Raw genomic sequence first — 20,582 nt, forward strand, 5'->3', positions numbered from 1 at the left:
GCCCAGTCGACGCGCCACGAGGAACGGGGGCGTGTCTAGGCCGCTTCTCGGTGACACCCTCATTGGTGTCCCAGCCCGACTGCTGCTCTCAGGCTTGCAGCACCCTTGGCCTAAACCCTCTAAGTTTATAGAGAAGCCAACGTTAAATGCAAAGAGTTTATTTGGGAGTCTAGCTCCAGGACCGCGAGTTCTTCGCAGGTGGGGCGGAGCTGATGGCACGCCTGGCCTCCAACCGGTAGGGGGCGCTGTGACCTCTGTGTGGCAGGTCCGGAACTAGGAGTACGTAGCGCAAGCGCACTCAGGACCACTTCTGCGTCTCCACGTGTGAACCTTCCCGGCAACATTTCCCAGAAAAATGCCCAAATTCAAGGCGGCCCGCGGGGCCGGGGGTCAGGAAAAACACGCGCCCCTTGCCGAGCAGATTCTGGCTGGGGACGCGGTGCGGGCAGGGGTCCGGGAAAAGCGGCGGGGTCGTGGAACCAAAGAGGAGGAAGAAGAGTATGTAGGGCCGCGGCTGACCCGGCGGATTTTGCAGCAAGCGCGGCAGCAGCAGGAGGAGCTCGAGGCCGAGCATGGGACTGAGGACAGGCCCGCGGCGCCACGGGAGCGCATCACGCGGCTGGGTGAGTGTTGGGGATGGGTACGAGGAAGGCGGGGGTTAGGAGGGCAGGGGAATAGCTTGGAATGAAAAGGGTCCATAGTACTCCCTTACGAAGGTAGTGGAATGGGAGACCCAGCCCTGGAGCGGATTTAGGGTAGTCAGAGCCCTCCACGCCCACTGTTAGTTTTAGGCTTTCTCTTCTAGGTACCCCTGAAGTTATTCCAACGGGAAGTGATTGCTCACACCACTAGGTTTTCCTAGTATTTATCCATTTTTTTCTATGAATACTTCCGGGATGTCTACTAGTGCTTCCTACTGTGCTTGGAGTTTAGAAGGTTTGGATAAGGAAGTAAACAGGGTAGACAGGTGCCTGACTTCAGGATTTTACAGTCTAGCCCAGGAGAGAATAGACAATAGACAAATAATACATTCCACGGTAAAGTATAATAGCTTCTCTGGTAACAACAGCATTAGGTTGGGGGTCAGGCTCCTCAGATTTCATCACCTTTGTGCTGAGACCTATAAAAGAGTGGGGAGTGCCCTGAGCAGAAAGAACAATATTGTTTAGGGGCCAAAGACAGAGAGAAAGTAAAAGATGATCAACATTTTCTTATTGGGGTGGGAGTGTGGACCCTCTTAATCCACTTCTCGGGTCTCTTTCCTTTGTCCTGACACAATTCCACGTTGGCTTCCTGGCTGCAGTACGTCACATTCCAAGACATCACATTCCTGTGTTACTACTTACTTACCACTTGGTATCCTTTGCTGGCTCCCCTTTGATCATGAACCACTTGCAGAAGTGTCACAGGGTTCAGTCTTTGGACCTCTTCTCTTCACTCACTTCTCTGGTGCTGTCATCAGTTTCATGGTTTTAAGTGCCATCTATTTGGTGACCGCTCCTAACTTTATATTCTAGCTCTCATTTATTCCAGGAAACCTAGATTCTTAAGTTGCCTATTTGGCACCTCAAGTTTGAAGTCTTAATAGACATCTCAAATTTAACATATCCGAAATAGACCTTCTCACCAAACCTGCCCCTCCAACATCTTCCTCATTTCAGTTAATAACATGATATCTTTCATTTGCTTAAGGTGAAAACCTTGGACTCCTCTCTTTCACATTCCACATCTGATCTGTTGGGAAATCCTGTTGACTACCTTCAGAATATATCCAGAATCAGATCACTTCTCACCACTTTGGAACACCATTCTCTTCAAGACACCACAATCTAACCTGGATTATTACAGTAGCTGCCTCATTCGTATCCCATACCCCCTACAGTCCACTCTCAGCTCAACAGCTAAACAGTTACAGTGGTTTGCAAAGCCCCGTATGATCTCCCATTGCCAGTTCGACTTGTACTTTTCCCAGCTCCACCCATATAGGCTTAAACATGGCAAGTTAGGTCCTCTGCCCTGGTTGCTCCTTTTGTCCTCACACACCCCTAGGCACACTCCCTCAGTTCTTCACCTTCTCGGAGAGGCCTTCTGTTATGCAAAGACCCATGGTCCGAGAAAACTTCAGCATATTGCTTGTCAGTAATCCAGATGTCTTGATGTGAAAGACGTGGGTTCGTTAGGGCTTACGTGCACACTGGTGGCAGCCATCCAGTGAAGTTTTCCGAAACAGGCTTTCCCAGCACAGAGTTAAATAGAGTACAGAATACAGGGCAAAAAAAACAGGGCATACATTGGTGGGCGTGCTTGCATACAATCTCTGTGAGATCAAGACACTAGTAGCCTACAATCCAGGCTCACATCTGAGAACAGTTTCTGTTTGGCTGTTTTTTGATCGAGGAGCTGGCCAGGCTCCCGAGATTGGTCCCACAGTCTGCTTACAGATGGCCTTCATCATATTCCCACAGGATGGGGGGGGGGGTTGGAGCTTGGGAAAGGGCCCATGTTCTCACATACCACACACCTTCCCTGACCACTTCAGTAAAAATTGCAACACCCCCACCCCTGTCTGCACAATCCCAACCTCTCTACTCTGCCCTATTGATTTTTTTCATAGCACTTGTTGTTTAACCTGTTATGCGTTATATTTATTGTCTGTCTTCCCCCACTAGAATGTAAGGGCAAAAGGCTTTGTTTCTCTTGTTCACGAATATATTTCCAGCACCCAGAACAGTGTCTCACATATAGTAGGCACTCAGTGTTTGCTGAATGAATGGGTTAATGAATAATGGTGAGGTGGGTAGGAACCAAATCTGCAAAAGACTTGGAGGCTGTGCACAGGATTTAGAGCTGTCATAAAGACAATGGGAAACTTGGAGAATATGGAGACCAGTTAGGGGATTATTTAATCCAGGCAAGAGACGATGCTGATCTAGGCTTAGACAGAGCTGTGAAGGATTTGAAAGAAATTGTATCAGATCAAATTGAAGAAATTGTATCAGATCAAATTAATTGAGTGTTGGGGATGAGGCTGGCCTGCCTCCCAGGTTCTGGCTTAGCATTGGCTGGATGGTGGTGCCATATATTTAGATGTAGAACATAGTGAGGCTTATACTATGTTCTACATCTATATAGGTGGTGGTTAAAATTAAACTGACCTCTAAATCCCTCGCCTACTGCTTGCCTTTCTCATCTGTTGCCTTTCCACTCTTCCAGGTACAGGAGTGCCACAAGGTGGATCAGATGACGAAGATGAAGAGTGGCCCACCCTGGAGAAGGCTGCCACAATGACAGGGGCGGGCTGCCACGCAGAGGTGGTCGTGGACCCTGAGGATGAACGTGCCGTTGAGATGTTCATGAATAAAAACCCTCCTGCCAGGTAGGGCTGGCATGGCCTGGAATTTGGGGTAGTAGGTCCTGGTAGCAGCTTCCCACAGGGAAGCAAATGCCCTGGCAGAGTTTTGATTCCCTGCCTTTGGGAAGGGCCTGAGTATTTCCAGTTGTAGGGAACCACCTTAACAAAATTGGCCCATCCTCAGAAGACCATTCTGAATGAGAATGACATGGACTGGAAATCCCCCCCCTCCCCCCCATCCACCGGTTCTAGAACTACTCAGATTACCTGGGGAAACAGCTACCTGACCTTTTTATGTTTCTGGGGAGATGTATCCCATTGTATTTGGTCTTGGCGTGCTCAGTTTTTCTTGGCCAAATCTCTTTTATACCCTACGCTTCATTTTATTCAGGGTTTTTAGCCTTAGCAGTATTGGCTCTTTGGACTGGGTAAATTTTTTTGCGGAGGCTGTCCTGTGCAATGTAGGATGTTTAGCAGCATCCCTGACCTCTACCCACTAGATACCAGTAGTGACTTTCCCCACAGTTGTGGTAACCAAAAATATCTTGGGCATTACCAGATGTCCCCTAGGGGGCAGATTCATCCCCAGTTAAAACTACTAATTTATTCCCCTCTATAAAAATGCTAGCTCCAAAAGATGCAGGCATTTAAGCTCTGGTAGTCAAATTCCTAAACATGTGGATTTTGGCCCAGGGGAAGGAAATTTAGGATAAGGGCCATCAACCAGTTCATTCTGACCCTGTGATATTGACATGACATTGTTTTTGGTTCTTCAGAATATTTTGGGTTAATACATCTCTCATTGCTAATAATACTGTGAAAAGACAGGAAGGCTGAATGAAGTGTGTACTTGGACTTGTGTGCTTGTCCCACCAGAGAGCCTCTCAGTGCCTTATAACTCCTTTTAGACCATCCTGACAAGCTTCGCAGAATGGTTTTCCAGCTTGTAGTAAATAGAAGAGTAAAGCTACTAGAAACAGTGACTCTTGATAGTCTTGAGAAATGACAGCTGGCATCTTTACTCTTTAGCAGGCCTTAGACCCACATGAGTTCAGCAGTCAGAGTTCATTTAGTTTGGCGGCACGGTATAGTGTGCTGTAAAATAGCTGAAGGTTAGAAGCTGGACAACTAGGGTTTGACTCTTCCCCCCCCACTGGAGACCTCTGAGACCTTGGGTGAGTTATTAACCTGTCTGAGCATCAGTGCCCATATTGAAAAAGAGGAGTAACACCTCATATAGGTGTTGCATGGATTACATAAGATAACATCTGAGAAGTCCTATACTTGGTCCCTGGCCTGGAGAAGACCCTCAGAAAACAGGAGCTGTTTTAAATATACGTTAGCAGCCTCTGAAGATACCATTCTTATACCAGAGCCCAGTGTAATGAGAATTCTGAATCACCACAATAAAATTGTTTGATATACTGTTTAATGAGGTTGGGAAAAATATTAATCTTAGAAATACTTCCATAAATTTTAATAAATTAAAACGGTGGAAAGTTTGTGCCCTGGTGTTTTTCCAAATGTTGTTAACTACTTGAAATCTTGGTATATAACCGAGATGAGTCTAGCATTCTCAAGTCAGACTAGGATTTTGTAATTGGAAGGCTTTAGAATATGAGGGATGTGTCTGGAATAGGCAACACATTACACATTTGCTATGTACTAATAGTTCCAAGTAACATACATGCATTAGTTCAGTTAATCCTGACGTTAACTTTATGAGGTGGGTACAGTTATTACCCGTTTTACAGATGAGGAAACTGAGGCATAGAGAGGCAAAATGGTATGCCCGAGGTTATACAGGGAGTGGAAAAGCCAGGCTTTTAACCCAAGAGTCCAGGTTCTTGACCTCCACATAACTGTCTGCTTTGTCCTAAGTTGAATGACTTGGACTACAGCGATTCCATGGTGGGTGGTCAGGCCCAGAAGGGAACTGAGGTCACACATCCCAGCAAGATCACAGGTTTATTAGAGCTCACAAGGGACTGTGTGTGGAGTCTAGAGCTTCCCGGACTGTGACCACAGCACTCCCACCCCTTCCTCACCCTCCCCTCTGACCTCCTCTACTCTTAGACGCACCCTGGCTGACATCATCATGGAGAAGCTGACTGAGAAGCAGACGGAAGTTGAGACGGTCATGTCTGAGGTGACAGGCTTCCCTATGCCACAGCTGGACCCCCGAGTCCTGGAAGTCTACAGAGGGGTCCGGGAGGTAAGAGCTGGAATACCCTCACAGGGGCTGTGAGCTCCCACCTAAGGTTTTGGGTGCCCACACCTCATACACAGAAGGCCTGTGGCCGAGAACAGTCTAAAGTCAGAGTGCATGGGTTCAGAGTCCTGCTATGCCATTCAGTGACTTGGTGGCCAAGGGTAAGTTTCTTAATTCTCTGGTCTAGGTTTCCCCATCTGGAAAATGAGAGTGATAATAGCACCTCCTTATATGGTGGTTGTGAGGGTTCAGTGAGTGAATATATGAAAAGCCCCGGGACAAGTACCTGGCACCCAGCAAGCAGTAGATGTAACAGCAAATGGTTTTACTCCCTCATCCCCAGGTGTTGTCCAAGTACCGCAGTGGGAAGCTGCCCAAGGCTTTTAAGATCATCCCTGCCCTCTCCAACTGGGAGCAGATCCTCTACGTCACAGAGCCCGAGGCCTGGACTGCTGCTGCCATGTACCAAGCCACAAGGTAGAGTAGTAGATGGGAGTTAGAGTCACCTTAGGTCTGTAGGTAAGGGCTGGGGGCGTGGGAGGTACAGGCTTGCCCGACCTTTGCCCCAGAGCTCTTTTGTGCTTCTTTGTATCATGATTTTCCCAGCTTTTCCCGTTTCATGTTTTGGGACCAACACCTTATTGAGAATCTCCTATGATGAGTTTCTAGGGAAGAGGCTTATAATTACTGGGCTACCACCTTGGTGTGTCAGACTGGCTTCAGAAGTCTGTGGCTCCCCGTGCGTGCTCAGATCCCTGGAAGAGTAGGGTAGAGAAGACCCTTGGTGGGGAGAGGAAGGTGAATAGCGGATAGCATTGGTTTGAGAGCACTCTGACTCTCTCAGTGTTCACCTGTTTGGATATATCTTATAGCCCCTCCGGTTCCCTCCAATCTGACTTGGGTGTTGCATGCACACAGCTCACATATCTCTTGCATGCACCATCCACAGTGATATTTAAGGGCCAGCTCCAGACTATCAGGTGACCTGGGATCTCCCTGCTACCCCCCAAAAAACTAGGATTTTCGCCTCTAACCTGAAGGAACGTATGGCCCAGCGTTTCTACAACCTTGTCCTGCTCCCCCGGGTACGAGATGACATTGCAGAATACAAACGACTCAATTTCCACCTCTACATGGCACTCAGGAAGGCCTTGTTCAAGCCCGGGGCCTGGTTTAAAGGTGAGAGCCCAGAGGCAGTTAAGAAATGGAGGGGCCCTGGCCATTGTGGCTCATTTGGCTGGAGCATTGGCCCATACACCAAAAGCTGGCGAGTTCGATTCTCTGTCAGGGTACATACCCAGGTTTCAGGTCCGATTACTGTTAGGGGTACATGTGGGAGACAACCAGTTGATGCTTTCTCTCCTCCTTCCTCTAAGATAAATAAAATAAAAGGCATGTAGGCAATTTAAATGTTTATTTAAAAAAAAAAAAAGTAAGGGGAGGGGCTGGAGCTCCAGCAGGTGAAAGCAGTAAGCATGACTTGGGGGACAGCTGTCTCTGTGGTAGGTGGGGGTGCTTTCTGCTATGCATCCTTTCTGTCACTCTGGGCTCAAAGTGACTTCCTCTCTCACCCTCCCCAGGGATACTGATCCCACTGTGTGAGTCGGGCACCTGTACCCTCCGGGAAGCCATCATTGTGGGTAGCATCATCACTAAATGCTCCATCCCTGTGCTGCACTCCAGGTAGTGTTGGTGGGGAAGGAGGACAACTGGCCCGTGGAGTCACCAGGACTAGGAAAGTTGGTGCGGGGACAGAGTGGAGAAGGAGCTAAGAATAGCCCTGGGTCTGCGGTTTGTTTAAGCCAGTAGGTATATCATTAGTCCACTAGGTCGTAAATTCCACAAGAACAGGGTCCCAGTGCCTGGCACGTGGTAGGTGCTCAGCTAAATAGTGGAATGAATAGGGAACATGGGGAGGAAATAGGTTGGGGTGGAGATGTTGATATTTGAACATATTCCAGTTGGATACTGAGTGAGACAAGCAGTCTGAGCCGGAGATAGGGATTTGGAATAAATCGGCATAGAGGTGGTAACTGGAGCGCAGGGAGGAGGTCAAGACTGCGTAGGTGAGAAAGCCTGAGGTGGCCCTCTTAGGCATATACAGTGTAGAGGCCAGCAGAGGAGAAGAGGGGAACACAGGGCGAGGTAGAACTTCTCCCCCAGCACTTCCCACCACTAACCTACCCCCTTTGCACCAGCGCGGCCATGCTGAAAATTGCCGAGATGGAATACAGCGGAGCCAGCAGCATCTTCCTGCGCCTGCTGCTGGACAAGAAGTACGCCCTTCCCTACCGGGTGCTGGACGCCCTGGTCTTCCACTTCCTGGGGTTCCGGGCGGAGCAGCGTCAGCTGCCCGTGCTCTGGCACCAGTGCCTCCTGACTTTGGTCCAGCGCTATAAGGCAGACCTGTCCACAGAGCAGAAAGAGGCCCTCCTGGAACTGCTCCGGCTGCAGCCCCATCCACAAGTGTCCCCCGAGATCAGGCGTGAGCTTCAGAGCGCAGTACCCCGAGATGTGGAAGATGTTCCCATCACCATGGACTGAGGAAACAGCCACTCATCCTGGTCTGAGGGGTGTGGGAGGACACCAGGATCCCTGTTAAGGTGACACTGAGCCTTTATAGCTAAAGACCCAAACCTGGGCAATGAGAGTTCATGGGCATCTGTGACTCCTCGGTACCTGACAGGGAGGACTGAGGGTCTGGCTGGCTCCCCCTTCCCTTCTAGGCCATTGTTCCTGCTCAGTTCTGGAACCTGTTTGAAATTCCGTGCCCCAGCATTCCCTCTCCCCTGCTGGGGCTTGGAGTAAGTACTTTCTTTCAGGCTGTTGTGTCAAGTCACTGGGATGCAGATAAAAAGGAGGGTATTTATTAAGTTCTGCGTTCTGATATGGTCAGTACAGATCTCCGTTTTCCCTCTCTATCTGGAAGTAGGGCTCACTCTTCCCTATTCCTGTCTAGGAATGGGTTCTCACCCAGTTTGTGCAGCTTCTTTCTCCAGGCTGTACCCAGTGTTAGCCCCTAGGGGGCACAGTCTCTGCCTTCCCCAATACAGGCTACTTTGGGAGAATGGCAGGAATCAGGAGGTTATTCAGCAGATGGTCTCAGCTGTGGATGGAAGCGCTAGAGGAGAAAGCCCCTGGAGCAGGGGTGGGGAACTTTTTTTACCTGCCAAGGGCCATTTGGGTATTTATGACAACATTCTCAGGCCATACAAAATTATCAACTTAAAAATTAGCTATGGAAAAAGCTCCTAGATTTATTGAATTTCAAGTCCTGCCTGTGGCTGCCTTGGCAGAGCCAGACCAAGTGATTTCACAGGCTGTATATGGCCCACGGGCCGGACATTCCCCACCCCTGCCCCTAGAGGGAAGTGGAAATACAAAGGCCAGATAGATCCTAGAATAATATTGGTCTTGCCCAGGAATAATTAGATCTGGGTCACCACCAGAGAAGTTCCCTTTCTAACTTTCTTGGATAATGAGAGCTTTAGAGTGGAAGTTGGCAAACTAGGGTCATACACCCATGAACTAAGAATGGTGTTTACAATTTTTAATGGATGGGAGAAAAAAATTTTAAATAGTATTTTGTGATAAGTGAAAATTATTTTACTGTCCATAGTTTTATTGGAGCACAGCCACTCCCATCTAGTTAACGTGTTTTCTGTGGCTGCTTTCATGCTGCACCGGCAGAGCACAACCCTGGAACCCTCGTTTGTCTTTGAAAATGTGACTTTGTTCCAACCCAATTAATATATTTGGGAACAATTTGATCATAAAGCAAATATCACATTTATTTATGTGCAGTTTTGTCCTAGAGAAACACCCTGTAAAATCAGAAAACTGCACCCAGCTGAATCAAGCCAGATACATAAATGCAAGCGCCTCCACCATTTGAGTTGGGAGTCACACCCACATCTGGTGTTACAACCCACCTTCCACATCCTTCCGACCTGTTTCCACAAGCAAACTTCAGGTCTTTGATGATAAAGGACTATATTTATTGTATTTGTGTTTGACCACTTAGTGTGTAAAAACTGTGCTATTCTCTTTTTAAGAAAACATGTTGCTCAGTAAGTTTTTGCATGTTGTGCCTTAAGCCCACACGTAAGTCCTGAGGGTTTTATTTTGCAGTTCTGCAGAGTGCAGTGATATTTAGGGACTCATACGTTCCAATGTAAAGTAGAACTGGCTATATGTGGGGCAGAGACAATACTGCCCACAAGCCTAAAATATTTACTCTCTGGTCCTTTACAGAAAATGCTTGATGGACCCTGCTTGAGACAACTGATTTCTATCCTCTTTATCTCCTGCAGTTTAGAAATGGGCTTTTACCCGCACCTCCATCCAATCCAAGAAGCTAAGACCAATTTTATTCCAGAATCTTTATTAAGATAACATGATGGTCCTGGGCCAGCAGCTGGGACCTTGTGGCCTTAGGAAAGACCTGTGTCATCAGGGCTTGCATCCCTCCAGACGGGGGTTCGGTCACCTCCAGATCGTCCCTGCTTCTTCCCCCACCGAAGGATGGGGCAGAGGGCCAAAGGGAGAGGAGGGCCTGGCCCCTCCCCAGGCTGTAGCAGCTCCTCGGTCACAAAGATCCTCTAGCCAGTAGCAGAGGGGAGGGATTCAGCAACCACCAGGGTTACCACCACTTATGGGGTAGGTGGGCCCCACCACACCCTCTTACAGTTGTATTCAACACAATAAATTAAAACAGCCTCTTCCTTCAGCACTGACCCCCTCTATCACAGGAGAAGCTGAGCGCAAAGCAAAGCGAGGAGGAATTGGTTGATGCTTGAACCTCTGACAGAGGCCTGGGCCCCTCCCTCTAGATGCAGCTGTGAGCACGGATTATACAGGGCTCTCCAAAGTGTGTTGAGAAGAGCTGTCCAGACTATGTCCCCTCAGAATACCAGAAATTTCTTCAGAAAGACCCCAATCCAAATGCAGTAACTCTAGAAGGTGCAGCACCTTTATAAGGCACCAGGGCATTTTGGCAGTTGAGAACATGAGAGCCCCAGAGATAGGGGGCTTCAAAAAGGAATGCTGGTACATGTACTTTACCTATTTCAATTTTGTGTCTGACCAGCCTTATCCACCCCCAGCCAGAACCAGGGGAGGAGTTGAGCTGGTCAGAGACAGGGAGTAGGAGGGGCCTGGCTAGCCACCCAGACGTGGCTGGCCGGGCCCCTTAGTGCACACTGCAGGGATAGGTAGGACCTGCCCCCTTCTGTTTAGCGAAGGGCAAATAGGAAGGAGCCCCCTCAGACTTCAATTGTGGCAGATGTGACGTGGTTCATTCCTGCAGGCAGGGAGGGAGGGTGGCAGTGTCCCTCTGCTGTCAGTAGCCACTGGGAGGGGGCCTTTCCCGGGCTACAGGTGGATGGCTGTGACATCTGTGGGAGTGCTGGTCTGGCTGGGCCCCTGGCTGCTGGAGCCTCTGGGGGCTTTTGGTGCCGGGCTGGGGGATGTCTGGGCAGCTTCCCTGAGGCTCTCCCTGAGTGCAGCTTCAATCTGCTCCTGACAGGCCCGCAGGCAGTCCTGGGAACAAGGGGGAACAGTAAGGAGGGACTGCTGGGTGAAGTGGAGGAAGGTCCCCTTGGATAAAGGTCCACTTCCCTCCACCAATAGCATCTGGCAGCAGGTGCAGGGGACAGACACCTCCCAGCACACAGGGAAGTCTGGGGAGGTTAGGCCACAGCCCAGCCCCAGGAATCAGCCTTCAATTCTCAGAAACTGGCAAGAGGATGTGGCAAGAGGGTGTGAGAGCAGCCCTGCATCTGACACCAACCCCCCCCACTCCTGCACACCATTTGGCAGAAAAGGGCACCAAGGGACGGTACACTTAAACCCACCCAAGACCAATTGCTCTTCTCCAGACAAGGCAAGAGACAAAAGGCCACAGAAGCCCCAAGGGCAGGGCACATGAAACCGGGAGTGAGGAACAGGTTGGAGATGGACGCCTCCCTCTACTGGAGGCTCAGGGAATAGTGGTGCTTCATGAATTGACAGGCAGCTACTCACCACTTCAGTGCCTGTGATCCCTGCCAGCAGCTCCGTAAGTTCATCTCCAGATGCGGACCAGGCACCCAGGCCTTGCACTGCAGCCCCAATGCTGCCTGTGGCGATCATGGACGGTGGGTACATGGCAAAGGTGTAATCTTGGGAAGAGAAAGAGGGAACCCTAAGGCAAGGAGAACATCAAGAATGACAGCCAGGGTGGACTTCCTATTCCTCAGAAAGTGCCAGACAGCACGCGGGCATATTGGAAAATGCCAGCAGTGAGTAGTGTCAGATGGGCAAGAAAACAAGCTAGGAAGGGTCCTCTCCTAGGGGGTCAGGGTGAAAAGCAGACCTGCAGGCCAGGTCCAGGGTAGTCCTTAAGTGACCCTAGCCAGGAACCAGGGAGTGAATGAGTCTCCCTGGTGTGGGAACAAAAGAGTCAAGAGACCTGGGTTCTACTCCCAACTTAATCACCATGAAACCTTGGGAAGTGGCATCTCTCTAAGCCCTGAGTCCCCACCTACATATGTACTGGGGGTCTCTAAGATCCCATACAGCTCCGATTGTGCTCTGCATCTCTTCTGTATTGAAACGGGGGCTCAGAGGGGCAGTAACTTCCACAAATTTTGAAAGGCATATAAACCAGAATCTGTTAGCTACCCTTAGTTGATTTTCTTGATTTGGCAAAAATGTGCCTAGACATATTACCTGTAGCACAGAGAGCCAAAAAGGTCTGAGCATGTTTTTTGACCAAGGCCTGTCGGTCACTGGGCAGAGAGAGCCGGTGCAGGATGAGGGCCAGGAAATCATGGGCAATCACGGCAGCCAGGTCCCACTTGAGCTTCCCCAGGACCAGCACCTCCCAGTCCTGGAGGTTGGAGAAGAGGTAAGGTCAGTGACTGAAGAAGGGAAGGGGAATAAAGCAGGAGGAAGCCCATCAAATTAAAGGTCAAGACCCCAGTTCTGCCTCTGGGTTTAGGGACTGACACTGTGGAATGGGGAGTCCAGGGCAGGCAAGAGCTGGGGACATTCCCTTTGAGCATCTATTCATTATTGACTAGGTGCCAGACTACATGCTATACACGAATCGTCTTTTAATCTTGTTTGGTTATCTTTTGGGGGCCAAAACTACAGGCCGCCTCCTGACTTGATCCAGGACTCTGAGCACTTCTCCAGCCAGGGTTGAAATGAAAGACTGCAGCAACAAATACCATCAGCATCTCTATGAACTTGAGGCTCCTCTGGGGTAAAGCAGATTCTCCATAATCCCAAGGATTTGTAAAAGGGGAAATCACCACTAACCTCTCCCCCAACTCTGCATCCCAGCCAAGCCTATACCTCTTGAAGAAACTGGAGTGAGCAGGAGGCCACCCAACCTCTGATACAGCCACTGAACCAACCCTGAGGTTCCTCAATCGGAGAGGTTGCCCAACCCAACCCACATCCCCTTGGTGGGACATCAGGGTTAGGTCCTGAGATACAACACCCCACTCCACTCCCTTTAGCTGGAACCCATAGTGCCTAGTGCCATTTGAGTCTCAGATGTAGAAGCCAAGCCAAACAGGATGGGTCTGAATGATCCCTGAGGGAACAAACCCTATCTCCCCCTGCCCAAGCCTGCATACCCCTACTAGGTCCCAAAGGGAGGCTGAGAGCCCCACCCCAGAATCCACTCATCTGGGGTTCCCAGCCCTGACCCCATTTCTGAGTTGCACACACATGAGGATTTCTTCATTGTTTTATCGCAGGAAGGAACTCATGGGTTTGACCCCTTACTGAGGCAGAAATGGCAACCCCACCCAACCTCTTCCCGGCCCCCACCTAGGTGTCATCCTCCCAAGTCAGCCCCCCACAGGGCGCCACTGAAAACAGCCTGGCCTGGAGCCAGAAGTTGGGCAAGAAGCTAGCATTCTGCTCCTGGTGCTCATCCCAGTGGCTAAACTCCTAACTCAGAAGTGAACAGAAAGCACCTAGCCTCCAAGGAAACATCTGGAAAGCAGTATGGAATGGGGCTCACCCTATGGGGAGGCATGGGGTCCTGTGTGAGGGAAGGTGGCACCCTACCCTGTATCCAGGTAACCCCTGAGAATCTCAGCCCTAGTCTTGCAGAGAACATACCCCGGGGGGGTGGGGAGGGGATTGGCTGCCATGGCTGGCGGCTTCCATCATATCCCCAGCCTTTAAGGCCACCTGGACTAGCCAGAAAACCCAGATTCTCACTGCTTCAGTGCTGAGGCAGGACCCCTTCCTCCTTCTCTGGGCCTCAGCCTTGCCTGCTTCCCAAGGATTTGGACTGATGAGTTCTCTGAGGTCCCTTCCAACTCTGACCTTCTAGGAAGCCATCTGCATGCTCCACCCCCAGCTCAGGCAGGAGTGGGGGGGAAAGAGTACTTTTTGCCTGTTCTGAAAAACTTCCCTCACACAAAGGCACACAAGCCATCCCAATCCTTTCACAAAAAAGGAAGTCCCCCTTTTACTTTCCAGCCCAAACCCCTCCAAAAACATCTTTCCCGCTGGCCCTGGAAACCAGCTTCACCTTCAGACTTGCCAAAAACTACCAGATTCATCACAAAGAGCTGTGGGGCCTCCCAGATTCCCAACTCTGGCCTCCTACTCCCATCTCTGAGAGCTACTTGGCAGGAAGAGGAATCCTGTTCCTGGACAAGCAGCAGTCGGGGGCCCCAGTACCCTGGCTTCCTGGCCAGCCAATCACAGCAGCCTGCATGCTGCCCTCCTCCCCGGGAGATGGGGCCCAGAGACTCCTCTCAGGGTCAGGCAAAGACTTGGCAGTGTAGAGCAAGGTTGAGGAAGGTGCCTGCTCACCCACTCTCTCCCCCAGGCCCCCCAGGAGATGATCTGTATGCCCCAAATAACCTCTTCCAGATCCAAGCAGCTCCCCGACCTCCTCTCCAGGCTTTGGGGGAAAAGCGGTGACTTTCCTGCCATGCCTCGGAGGAACCCAGCCCAAGTTCCCAGCAAGAGGCCCAGGGAGCCACTTCCCAAACCACAGGAGTGACAGCAGCTCCCCACAGGGTTATGAAAGACCTTGGTCAGAGCGGGCGGGCCAGGGGAGGGGGCATCATTATCACATCGGAAGCAGCTGCAGCTCGGCTCCCTGTCAGTCCCTCAGCTCTGGCCTTTGGCTAAGGGGGAAAGGGAGAGATGATTCCACCAGGCCTGAAGCAGCTGCTCAAGTTCCTCAGAACGAGGATTAGGAAGGAGCTGTGTCTTCTGGGATATAAGAGGAAGGAAAGAAGGTGGGATGAAACTCCTTGGGCCCTTCCTTAGAGCAATCAGGGCTGGGCTTTAATCTGCTCTGGGAGGCTTTTCAATCACAAAGTCCACACTGGGATAAAGACTCACCCAAAGCAGCCCCCCTCCCCCACAAGAAGCACATTCCACTCCTCCACTCCAGTGGGGGTGTGCAGGCTTGTCCTGCTGCTGCCAATAAATAACTCATGATGGTTGTGTAAACCCAGAGGCAAAGTACTAGTGAGTGTAGACATGCAGTTTGACTTGTTGCTATCTGGGGGAAAGACCAAGAGGAGTGGCACCCCCTGGAGGTCAGAAGGGGAGTTAGTTCATGCCGGCTGCTAAAGTCTGGGCTGGGGCTACTCTAACCATCACAAAACATTGCCCATCTTTTGTCCAAATATATAGCCTCTGCGGCCCTGAGCCCTCCCAGGCGGCAGAAAGCCTCTGAGGTCTTAGCTTTCCCGTTCCCGGTGAGGAGGCGGTATGTTGGGGGGTGGGGGAATTATGCACGCACTCGCATCTGGCGGGGAGAGACAGCGTGATCGGTGTAGATGCACAATTTCTCCATGGTCAAGGGAGTAGTCTCGCGCAGCTTGGAGGCTAGCAGCAGGCAGACCGCACCCAGGAGCTGCAACTGCGCCTTGAGGGTGGGGACACAGGACAGGTAGCGATCAAGGTAGTTCATGGCCAGGGGGAAGACTTCCTCCTCACAGCGCTGCTCCTCACACACCTGGGGGAAGGACACACAGTCACTTCTGGGCAGGGGCGTGGGAAGCGCAGCAGCACTTAAGGTGAAAGGGGGGCGCTGAAGAGAGTGGGACGGGGAGCGAAAATGGGAGGGGGGGGGAAATGTGCTTACAGTGACAAGGACTAATGCAGAGGATGAGCCTTCCCCAAGGCGGCGCCCCCTCCCCTTCCTCAGTGTTGCCTCCTTTCCTCCCCTCCCCTAAGAGAGGCACGCCAGAGGCTCCCTCACTTAGGAAGGACTCCACACCGAAACTTCCCTCCGCCATGGGGGGTGGGGGTGGGCAAGAGCCACCCACGGTGCCAGAGCGCTGGGACCTTACCCCGTTACCAGCACCCACCGCGCACACCCAAAGGGAAGGGAGGAGACTCCTGCCGCTGCCTCCCGCACTTTTCATTTCCCTGACTGCCGGAACAGCGCGCGCGCCACCCCCACCGCCTTCTCCGCCAGAACCTCGAGACGCACACAGGAACCGGCTCTGGGGCGGGGGAGGCCGAGCCCAGGGTTTTCCAGGCGCGCTCCCCCAAGGAGACGGGGAGGGGAAGGGGAGCGGGAGACGCTAGAGAAGCCGGAGGGGAGAAAGTGGACCCTGTCCCCCTTTCCCGGCCGAAGAGACGATTAGTTAGGGTGCCAAACCACTGGCAGTCCGAGTCGGGGTTAAGGAAGGGAAAAGGAAAGGGACACCACGAAGGCAGCCAGCTAGGGTGCCGAGTGAAAGGCCAGGCCCGGGGGTCCGGGCCACCGAAGCATCTTGCTGATTGTTGCTGAGACCAGGATGTCCCAATAGGGCGGCCCCGGGATGTCCGGAGCCGAGGACGCAGGGACGGCGGGGGAGGGGAGACCCATCCGGGCGATACCTCCAGCATCCAGTAGGCCAGCATCTTCCGCATGTGCGGCTTGATCTCCTTCTGCACGCACTGGAAGTAAGAGGCGCGGGGCACGTAGCGCTCCTCCAGGCGGAGCAAGCTCTGCAGGACACGCTGGTCCCCCAGCAGCCGCGGATCCGGCCCGGCCCGGGGCGCGTGCCGGGTGCCCTCACAGCAAAGCAGCTCCATACTTGGGCAGCGCACGGGAAGGATGGGAGTGCGGGCTCGCGAGCCAGAACGCGGGCGGCGGGCCGGAGAGCGCGGGGCGCGGGTCTGGTGCTGGTGCTGGTGCTGGCACAGCGCGCTGGAACCCCGGCCCGCCTGCGCCGGCGCGCGAGCCGCTTCCCTGACAGGCGCCCCGCCCCTCGCGACGATGTAGCAACCGTGGAATGCTCTCACGTCACACGCTCCGAGGGGCGGGCCGCTGGCGCCCCAGTCGGAAAGGGCTGGCGGGCGGCCCCCTCCCCCGCAGCGGCCGCATTGGTCGGCGGGCGCGGGCCAGCGGGCTTCCGGTCGCCCCGCTCCCTTCTGACCACCCGGCGGGGAGAGCTTTCTAGGAGGTGGCCCCCTCCCCACCTACGAGCCCTCCCGTTTTGCTTCTCTGACATGAGTCTCCCAGGAAAGAACTTTTCTGCGAAGATTATTCATTCATTGGTCCGACCCCGCTTCGCCCACCGCTTGCTCCGGGGAATGCAAAAACTGGGAACTGGTTCTTAGCGAACACTGTTCTAAGCACTTAACGGGCAAGAACTTGCTAAATCCTAAAACGTAGCGAGTTAGGTATTCTTATTTTGCAGATAAGGAAGCCGAAGCGCACTAACAATCATTAGTCTTCGGCAGAGGCGGGATTGGGAACCGGCAGTCCGGCTCCCCAATCTGTGCTCGTCGCCACTAGGTACCCCGCTGCTGCACCGCAACACTGATCCCAAAGCCCACGCCGTCTGCACCGCCTAAGCGCGGGTTAGAAATGCGGGCTCTCAGGCCTACGCCTGACCCCAGGGATCAAAATCTGCATTTCAACAAGACCCCCGCTGTTCCCTGTGCACATTAAGGTAGGAGAAGGCCCGGTCGAAATCCGCGCTTTACAGAAACACCACCGGGCGGAAAGGCCGTGGATTCAAGGCCTCACCTAGTCATTAAAGTCTGCTGTGTGGCCTTGGACAAGCCCTGAAAGTCGGCCTTAGCTTCTGTTTGAGGAAAACGTGGGCGGAGAAACTAGATCCTCTCTGAAGGAGTTTCTTGCTCAGACTCTATAAAATCTTCCAATTGCCATTTCTTCTCCTTCCCAAACTTTGGGTTACTTTGTAGTTTCCCCAAAGCTTGATTCCGCAGACCAAGAGGCAGACCACAGGCCTCCAGCAGTGCTCCCAATAGGAGGAGGCCTTGGGGAATTCCTGCCTCTCCTGAGGTCCTCCTGAGGGAAAGGACAGTAAGAAGAAGAAAGTTCTATACTAAACATTTTCTCAACGAATTGTTCTTTTTTATGTTATAAATTTTAACGTAGTTCTAATGTCATGGAAATATTCATTTGCATTGTAGAAACTTAGAAAATCCAGATAAGATGCACGCACACATAAAAAATAATTACTTGTAATTTCACCATCCACAGATAACCCTTTAAAATGTCAATATTTGTTTTTCCAAAATTGTTCTAATTTTTTTAAATGAGAGAATCACAAACAGTTTTGCAAGCTTTTTTTTCTTCATTAAAGAATACTGTTAGCACTTTTCCATGTCATTAAATATTCTACTACGTTATTTTTAATGGCTACAAAGAATGTCATTGGGTGAATATATAATGCATTTTACCAAATGTACTGTTGGAAATTTAAGTTGTTTCTGGTTCTTCTCTATTAGAAACAATACTGTGAAATATTTTTGTGTACATTCACAATTACTTTCAGAAGTGATTAACTTCTAGAAGTGGAATTTCTCAATCTAAAGTTATGAAACATTCTAAGGCCCTTTTTTTTAGATTTTTCAAATTTTATTTTTCCGTTACAGTTGACGTACAATATTATGTTAATTTCAGGTGTACAGCATAGTGGTTAGACATTTATATAATTCAAAGTGAACCCCCCATAAGTGTATTACCCGTCTTACACCGTACATAATTATTACAATATTACTGACTATATTCCCTGTGCTGTAATTATATCCCTGTGGCTATTTTTATAACTGGTCATTTGTACTTCTTAATCCCTTTCACCTTCACCCACCCTCCTAACCCCCCTCCCATAAATTTCTAATTTCTTTGATGAAAAGCAGAACCAATCTAATGAACAAACATTAGATATCTATTTAAAAACAAACAGCCCAGCCAGACATGGCTCAGTGGTTGAGCATCGACCTAGGATCCAGGAGACTGGGGTTCAATTCCTGGTCAGGGCACATGCCTGGGTTGCAGGCTACAGCTGATCAATGACTCTCTCATCATTGGTGTTTCTATCTCTCTCTCTCTCCCTCTCCCTTCCTCTCTCTGAAATCAATAAAGATATATTTTAAAAAAATAAAATAAAAAATAAAAACAAACAAAAAACTCTGCCAACTAGAAAGATGAAAAGTAGTTTATTAGTAATAAAATATATATGCATTTGTTTTAAATGCAAGAGCTCTTGTTGTGCCAACATGAATGTGTACCTACTAATCTTGTAAATCCTTTACTCCTATCTTCTAAAATACAAATATGAAGTTTTAGGTAATTAATCATCACATTGCACTGTTTCATTAAAGTGAACCATATATTTTAAATTATAAAGAATAGATACGCAGTTATGGGGAGACAAAGATGTTGAAGTGTAAGAGCTTTTAGGGTGCAAGAGGACTACAAAAACGTAGCTTTTGAAGTAAGTACATAGTCAGAAGCCAGATGTGTCCTGATGGAAGGTGCTTCCTTACTCTCGGAATTACTGAGTAGACTGTTCAGATGAGAAGGCTGTTTATCTTTGATGAGAAAGGAAATCACCATTACTTTAAAAATATTTTTCCAGTTTTATTGAGGTATAATTGACATATATGTATTGTATTAAAGTAAAAACATGATTTAATATATGTATATATTGCAAAATGATTACCACAATAAGTTTAGCTAACAATTTTTTTCTTGTGCTGAGAATTTTAAATTTTTTATTAAATTTATTGGGGTGACACTGGTTAATCAAATATACAGGTTCCAGGTGTACAATTCTATAATAATGATGAGAATTTTTAAGTTCTACTCATTTAGCAACTTTTCAAATATACAATACAAAACCCTTAACTATCATGGCCATGTTGTACATTATATTCCCAGGACTTATCTTGTAACCGGAAGTTTGTATCTTTTAACCACCTTCACTCATTTCACTGTCCGTCCCCCCAATCCCCTCCTGTGACAACCACCAATATGCTTTTTGTTTCTCTCGGTATGGATTTTTAGATTCCACATATAAGTGAGATCATACAGTCTATCTCTGTCTGACTTATCTCACTTAGCATAATGCCTTCAAGTTCCATTCATGTTATTGCAAATGTCAAGATTTCCTTCTTTTTTTATGGCTGAATAATATTCCATTGTATAGATATCTCAGATTTTCTTTATGGAGAAAGAAAACTGGGTAAGATGAAAAGTAGTTTATTAGTAATAACATTTTGATACTTTATTAATTTCTTATGAAAATAATTATCTATTCATGCCCTTTGCCCATTCTTTTCTCTCTCTTTTTTTTAATCCTCACTTGAAGGTATTTTCCCCATTGCTTTTCAGAGAGAGTGAAAGGGGGAGGGAGAGGGAGGGAGAGAGGGGAGGAGGGGAGGGAGGGAGGGAGAGAAACATGAATGTGAGAGAGAGAAACATCAATTGGTTGCCTCCTGCAAGCACCCCGACAGGGGCTGGGGATTGAGCCTGCAAACAAGGTACATGCCCTTGATCAGAATCAAACCTGAGAAGTAATTTCAATCTTATACAAACTCTCTCGGGAAATATAAAAAGAGGGTTCACTTCTCAACTCATCTTTAGAGTAACTTAGACTCCAAAACCCAACAAGAACAGTATGAGAAAAGAAAATTACACTTATGAACATGAATACAAAACCCTAAGCAAGATACTAGCAAACCAATTCCAGCAATTTACAAAAAGGGCCATATATTATGATTATATTGACCTTATAT

General features: G+C 49.6%; 2 protein-coding genes across 7 annotated transcripts in view; one reads left to right on the forward strand and one right to left on the reverse strand.

Moving 5' to 3' along the window:
- The first annotated feature begins 11 nt into the window (after positions 1-11).
- On the forward strand, positions 12-9,614 carry BYSL (bystin like). Its single transcript, XM_081140502.1, has 7 exons — positions 12-623; positions 3,214-3,376; positions 5,429-5,567; positions 5,908-6,041; positions 6,583-6,743; positions 7,145-7,247; positions 7,763-9,614. The coding sequence occupies exons 1-7, from the start codon at positions 356-358 to the stop codon at positions 8,106-8,108; spliced, it is 1,314 nt and encodes a 437-aa protein (XP_080996628.1). The 5' UTR covers positions 12-355; the 3' UTR covers positions 8,109-9,614.
- Positions 8,136-20,582, reverse strand: part of CCND3 (cyclin D3) — an 81,067-nt gene continuing 68,620 nt past the window's right edge. The window contains exons 1-6 of one of the 6 annotated variants that reach the window (XM_081140509.1): positions 16,425-16,788; positions 15,917-16,126; positions 15,337-15,552; positions 12,276-12,435; positions 11,589-11,725; positions 8,136-11,105 (exon numbers count right to left, since the gene is read on the reverse strand). In XM_081140509.1, the coding sequence (XP_080996635.1) occupies positions 10,938-11,105; positions 11,589-11,725; positions 12,276-12,435; positions 15,337-15,552; positions 15,917-16,126; positions 16,425-16,622 (1,089 nt within the window). In that variant the 5' untranslated portion in view covers positions 16,623-16,788 and the 3' untranslated portion in view covers positions 8,136-10,937. Of the gene's footprint in view, positions 11,106-11,588; positions 11,726-12,275; positions 12,436-15,336; positions 15,553-15,916; positions 16,127-16,424; positions 16,830-20,582 lie in introns of those variants that run through there. The other 5 variants (XM_081140505.1, XM_081140504.1, XM_081140506.1 and 2 more) reach the window with 5 other exon arrangements.

Source organism: Miniopterus schreibersii, assembly GCF_964146895.1.
Source record: "Miniopterus schreibersii genome assembly, chromosome: 6".
Taxonomy (NCBI): domain Eukaryota; kingdom Metazoa; phylum Chordata; class Mammalia; order Chiroptera; family Miniopteridae; genus Miniopterus; species Miniopterus schreibersii.